Raw genomic sequence first — 6674 nt, 5'->3', positions numbered from 1 at the left:
GTTAGTTAGTTAGTTAGTTAGTTAGTTAGTAGTTAGTTAGTTAGTTAGTTAGTTAGTTAGTTAGTTAGTTAGTTAGTTAGTTAGTTAGTTAGTTAGTTAGTTAGTTAGTTAGTTAGTTAGTTAGTTAGTTAGTTAGTTAGTTAGTTAGTTAGTTAGTTAGTTAGTTAGTTAGTTAGTTAGTTAGTTAGTTAGTTAGTTAGTTAGTAGTTAGTAGTTAGTTAGGTTAGTTAGTTAGTTAGTTAGTTAGTTAGTTAGTTAGTTAGTTAGTTAGTTAGTTAGTTAGTTAGTTAGTTAGTTAGTTAGTTAGTTAGTTAGTCAAAGATGCATTCAAAATATTTAATAAAAACTTCATAATCACAGTTCGCCTTAAATATTTTTTTATTTATTTAAAAAGGAAAACAATTCCAGCCTCTGGCTATAACATTGGTTAAAGCCTGATGTCGAACATTAAAAACACTATTTTTATAAACATAATCTAACAAAGCAATTATTTACTCTTGTCCCAGAAATACTTTATTTAGTTCACAGCACAGGCGATGCATAGGTAAACCCATAACACAATAGAAATCACCATCAATGCGCGATATTAAAGCACCACCAGGGCCATTAATACCATAGGCGCCAGCCTTGTCTCTGTAAAGGAAAAAATTATGAAAATTAAGAATTCTTAAATAAAATCAGTTCCAAACTTACAATGGATCTCCCGAATCCACATAATCTTGTATTTGTTCGGGCGTTAGATGACCAAAATAAACATAGGCAGTTTCGGTAAAGGAACGTATACCTTGAGAATGTTTTTAAAACCACACCGGTGAAAACACGATTGCATTTACCCGAGAGACTGAGAAAGATAACAACAAATATTTATTTTTTACCATTAATAACTTTTCAAAATCATACTTTGTTAACATTTTTACAGCCTCCTGAGGATTTGATGGTTTACCATAAATTTCCGAACCCATAGTAACCATAGTATCAGCCGCTATAACCAAAAGTTCTTCCGGATTATCACCATTCTTTAGGCGATTATATACCTCTTCAGCCTTACCCAAAGCGGTGGCTTCTATGAATTGGGAAAAATCTTTAAAATCGGCAGGATTAAGGTTTTCCTCAAATGTAGAGGGTATTAGTTCAGCATTGAGGCCCTGTTTAGAATATTTTCTTTAGTTTTCATAACTTTGGTAATTTGAAGACATAAACCTACCAAAGCTTTTACTAATTCCTGCCTCCGGGGAGAACCACTGGCTAAAATTATACGTTTGTTATTTAATAGGTGTTTAATGGGAGCCAGCATTTTGTAGTTTTATTAGATATTATTTTTTTTTTTTTATTAATTTTCTAGTAATTTGTCTAATTTTTATATTTTATATAAAGTTATTTTTTGTACTGTTTACATTTCATCATGTATTATTATGTTTAAACTTCATTATGAAGTTCATTACGATGAGAACAAAACAAAAAACGTGCAAAAACATCTGTCAGAGAGAGACAAATAACAGAGATGTCTTTTGTTGTCATAACTACTACGAAGGGTTGTATTTTTTGGTATTAATTAATAATAATGTGATAACATCAACTTTAATGGATATCGGTCCCAAAATAACACGTCGAAATTTTATTAAATTAAGAATATTGTCAAAAATTTCTATAAAATATAAAATTTAATGGCATTTTTCTATAAAAAAGAAAAATGTATCGGAAATTTCCTAAAAGTGTAAAAAAATTTATCGAAAATTTTCTATAAATTAGAAAATTTATCGAAAATTTTCTATATGAAAGAAAATTTATCGAAAATTTTCTATATAAAAGAAAATTTATCTAAAATTTTCGATATAAAGAAAATCGAAAATTTTCGATTTAAAGAAAATTTTCTATAAAAAGAGAATTTTCTATAACAAGAGAATTTATTGCAAATTTTCCATAAATTAGAAAATTTTTTCATATAAAAAGCAAAATTTTTTATAAAATTTTATATAAAAAGGAAATTTATTGAAAATTTTCTTTAAAAATGATATTTATTGAAAATTTCCTATAAAAATGATATTTATTGAAAATTTTCTATAAAAATGATATTTATTGAAAATTTCCTATAAAAAGGAAATTTATTGAAAATTTCCTATAAAAAGGAAATTTATTGAAAATTTCCTATAAAAATTAAATTTATTGAAAATTTCCTATAAAAATTAAATTTATTGAAAATTTCCTATAAAAATTAAATTTATTGAAAATTTCCTCTAAAAATTAGATTTATTGAAAATTTGCTATAAAAAGGAAATTTATTGAAAATTTCCTATAAAAAGGAAATTTATTAAAAATTTCCTATAAAAAGGAAATTTATTGAAAATTTCCTATAAAAAGAAAATTTATTGAAAATTTCCTATAAAAAGGAAATTTATTGAAAATTTCCTGTAAAAAGGAAATATATTGAAAATTTCCTATAAAAAGGAAATTTTTTGAAAATTTCCTATAAAAAGGAAGTTTATTGAAAATTTCCTATAAAAAGGAAGTTTATTGAAAATTTCCTATAAAAAGGAAATTTATTGAAAATTTCCTATAAAAAGGAAATTTATTGAAAAATTTCCTATAAAAAGGAAATTTATTGAAAATTTCCTATAAAAAAGGAATTTATTGAAAATTTGCTATAAAAAGGAAATTTATTGAAAATTTCCTATAAAAAGGAAATTTATTGAAAATTTCCTATAAAAAAGAAATTTATTAAAAATTTCCTATAAAAAGGAAATTTATTGAAAATTTCCTATAAAAAGAAAATTTATTGAAAATTTCCTATAAAAAGGAAATTTATTGAAAATTTCCTATAAAAAGGAAGTTTATTGAATATTTCCTATAAAAAGGAAATTTTTTGAAAATTTCCTATAAAAAGGAAATTTATTGAAAATTTTCTATAAAAAGGAAATTTATTGAAAAATTTCCTATAAAAAGTAAATTTATTGAAAATTTCCTATAAAAAGGAAATTTATTGAAAATTTGCTATAAAAAGGAAATTTATTGAAAATTTCCTATAAAAAGGAAATTTATTAAAAATTTCCTATAAAAAGGAAATTTATTGAAAATTTCCTATAAAAAGGAAATTTATTGAAAATTTCCTATAAAAAGAAAATTTATTGAAAATTTCCTATAAAAAGGAAATTTATTGAAAATTTCCTATAAAAAGGAAATATATTGAAAATTTCCTATAAAAAGGAAATTTTTTGAAAATTTCCTATAAAAAGGAAGTTTATTGAAAATTTCCTATAAAAAGGAAGTTTATTGAAAATTTCCTATAAAAAGGAAATTTATTGAAAATTTCCTATAAAAAGGAAATTTATTGAAAATTTCCTATAAAAAGGAAATTTATTGAAAATTTCCTATAAAAAGGAAATTTATTGAAAATTTCCTATGAAAAGGAACTTTATTGAAAGTTTCCTATAAAAAGGAACTTTATTGAAAATTTCCTATAAAAAGGAACTTTATTGAAAATTTCCTATAAAAAGGAACTTTATTGAAAATTTCCTATAAAAAGGAAATTTATTAAAAATTTCTTATAAAAAGGAAATTTATTGAAAATTTCCTATAAAAAGGAAGTTTATTGAAAATTTCCTATAAAAAGGAAATTTTATGAAAATTTCCTATAAAAAGGAAATTTTATGAAAATTTCCTATAAAAAGGAAATTTTATGAAAATTTCCTATAAAAAGGAAATTTTATGAAAATTTCCTATAAAAAGGAAATTTTATGAAAATTTGCTATAAAAAGGAAATTTTATGAAAATTTCCTATAAAAAGGAAATTTTATGAAAATTTCCTATAAAAAGGAAATTTTATGAAAATTTCCTATAAAAAGGAAATTTTATGAAAATTTCCTATAAAAAGGAAATTTATTGAAAATTTCCTATAAAAAGGAAATTTATTGAAAATTTCCTATAAAAAGGAAATTTATTGAAAATTTCCTATAAAAAGGAAATTTATTGAAAATTTCCTATAAGAGGGAAATTTAATGAAAATTTCCAATAAAAAAAAATTATTGAAAATTTCCTATAAAAAGGAAATTTATTGAAAATTTCCTATAAAAAGGAAATTTATTGAAAATTTCCTATAAAAAGGAAATTTATTGAAAATTTCTTATAAAAAGCAAATTTATTGAAAATTTCCTATAAAAAGCAAATTTATTGAAAATTTCCTATAAAAAGGAAATTTATTGAAAATTTCCTATAAAAAGGAAATTTATTGAAAATTTCCTATAAAAATGAAATTTATTAAAAATTTCCTATAAAAATGAAATTTATTGAAAATTTCCTATCAAAAGGAAATTTAATAAAAATTTCCTATCAAAAGGAAATTTAATAAAAATTTCCTATAAGAAGGAAATTTATTGAAAATTTCCTATAAAAAGGAAATTTATTGAAAATTTCCTATAAAAAGGAAATTTATTAAAAATTTCCTATAAAAAGAAAATTTATAGAAATTTTCCTGTAAAAAGGAAATTTATTAAAAATTTCCTGTAAAAAGGAAATTTATTAAAAATTTCCTGTAAAAGGAAATTTATTGAAAATTTCCTAAAAAAGGATTTTTTTTTAAAATTTCCTATAGAAAGGAAATTTATTTAAAATTTCCTATAAAAAGGAGATTTATTTAAAATTTTCTGTAAAAAGGGAATTAATTGAAAATTTCCTTTAAAAAAGAAATTAATCGATAGTTTTTAAATAAAAAAAGTTATCTAATATTTCCTGTTAATTTTGAACATTTTTCTTTAATTATCGAAAATTTTTTACAAATCAGAAAATGTATTAAAAAATTTCTATGATTCTCGAATTTTTAAAAAATTTCTCTGATTCTCGAATTTTTAAAAAATTTTAAAAAATTTTCTATATATTTCCGTAAATACAACATATACTAATAAGTTTACGGTACTTTTTTTTAGCAAAACTTCAATTGTTATGCTACACCCTGTTATTTACCATTGTTGAATTTCATCACTTAACGTCATTAGAAAGAGACGACCATAGTGTTTTTACTTTTCACTATTTCTCTTTTAACCACACATTCGCTCAATAAAAAAAATTATTTGTCAAAGTTTTTTTTTTAGTACTTTTGAGTAATTCACAACGAGTGGTTTGCGTGTAATAAAATTTGAACGTCACACAGTGTATACTTGGCGAAAAAAAAGTAAATCTTTTTCTTAATCAAATATAAATTCCAATTATTACAACAAATAGTGAGAATTGTTTATTGGAAAGCGAAATCAGAAAAATAACCAATCAAATCTTAAATTAAAACAAATACAAAAAGTGTTAGTAACGTCATATTTGTCCATTAAACAAGTGCGAAAAAATCCTCTACTTTGGCCAGAAAAGTGAGGTTATAATTAACAAATAAAAAAAAAAAGAAATACCAAAAAAGGAAAATCGAAAAATACAAGGAAGTGTGTGTTTGAAAAAGGAAAACAGCAGAAATTTTAGACTGCCTTATGAAATTCAAGGGAAATTCCTTAAAACCTCAGCAAAGAAAGAAATTTTCTAAAGTAGTTCTATTAAGTGTTTGTGACAGTGTATTGTAAACACTTTGTGTCCCAAAAATTAATTGTTAAACAATTTTATAATACAAGAAATAAAGAATTTTCTATTTAAATAAATAAATTGTGAAATTTGTTGCCTGGTTCGTACGTTTTTTTTTCGACATTTTTGGTTTGAAAAATATTTTCACAACGCCCAACTTGTTTTAGTTAGTCTCAAATGTGTATGGCTATTGTGGTAAGTTTTTTCTTGTTGTTTTTGCATATTTTTTGTTATTTCTCTTTTGTTTTAATTTTAATAAATTTAGCTATTTTTTGCTTTAAACTTTTTGTTGCAATTTCTTTTTTTTTTTTTTGTATTTCTTTAATTTTGTAGAATTTTCCATAAATAAACTATGCAAAATCTCAAAAGGAATTTCATTGTATTTTGTTGTTGTTGTTATTTTTTTTTTGTAGTTGTCTTCTTTATTTCTTTTGTTTTCTTTTGACTTTTTGATATTTTGCATTTCTATTTTCTTTTGATGTGTTCCTTGTTTGATTTTGTTTTTATTTTACTAAACAGTGATGCCAAATGTTTGATTTTCTCTGCAGCAGTAATGAAATGAAAATTTTTATAAATTGTATTTGTTTTTAATAAAATTATTGATAAATTCTTTATTTATAAGTAATTTTAAATTAGATTCTATGAAAATATTGTAAACAAATAGGAAACTATCGGTATGTTGTCGAGAAAATGGAGATTCAAAGAATAATATTTATAAATTCTTAATTTATCGAACATTTTTGATACGTTTCGATTTATAAACTTGACTTTACACAATTCTATGGTTTCGACTGTTCTGTAGTCGTAACTATAGACTGTTCTATAGTTGTAACTATAGACTGTTCTATAGTCTCGACTATGGACTGTTCTATAGTCTCGACTATAGACTGTTCTATATACTACAGACTATTCTTTAGTTTCGACTATAGACTGTTCTATAGTTTCGATTATAGACTGTTCTATAGTCTCGAATATAGACTGTTGTACAGCCTCTACTATAAACTGTTTTATAGCCTCTACTATGGACTGTTCTATAGTCTCGAATGTAGACTGTTCTATAGTCTCGACTGTATATTGTTCTATAGTCTCAACTATAGAATGTTCTTTGGTCTATAGACTGTTCT

The 6674-nt window shown here is 22.6% G+C and overlaps 1 protein-coding gene across 1 annotated transcript; it reads right to left on the bottom strand.

The window, feature by feature from the left end:
* Positions 1-360: 360 nt before the first annotated feature.
* On the bottom strand, positions 361-1490 carry LOC119611485 (dTTP/UTP pyrophosphatase). The gene is given in 5 exon segments (XM_037967066.1): positions 361-633; positions 694-797; positions 799-841; positions 901-1145; positions 1205-1490. Coding segments are annotated over 5 exon segments (624 nt in total). The 5' UTR covers positions 1295-1490; the 3' UTR covers positions 361-491.
* Between the last annotated feature and the right edge of the window lie 5184 nt (positions 1491-6674).

The sequence above is a fragment of the Lucilia sericata genome, unplaced genomic scaffold (genome assembly GCF_015586225.1).
Source record: "Lucilia sericata isolate MDLA Ls3-8-SP2 unplaced genomic scaffold, ASM1558622v1 Contig001462F_arrow, whole genome shotgun sequence".
NCBI classification, from domain to species: Eukaryota; Metazoa; Arthropoda; class Insecta; order Diptera; family Calliphoridae; genus Lucilia; species Lucilia sericata.
This window is presented reverse-complemented; position numbering and strand designations above follow the sequence as displayed.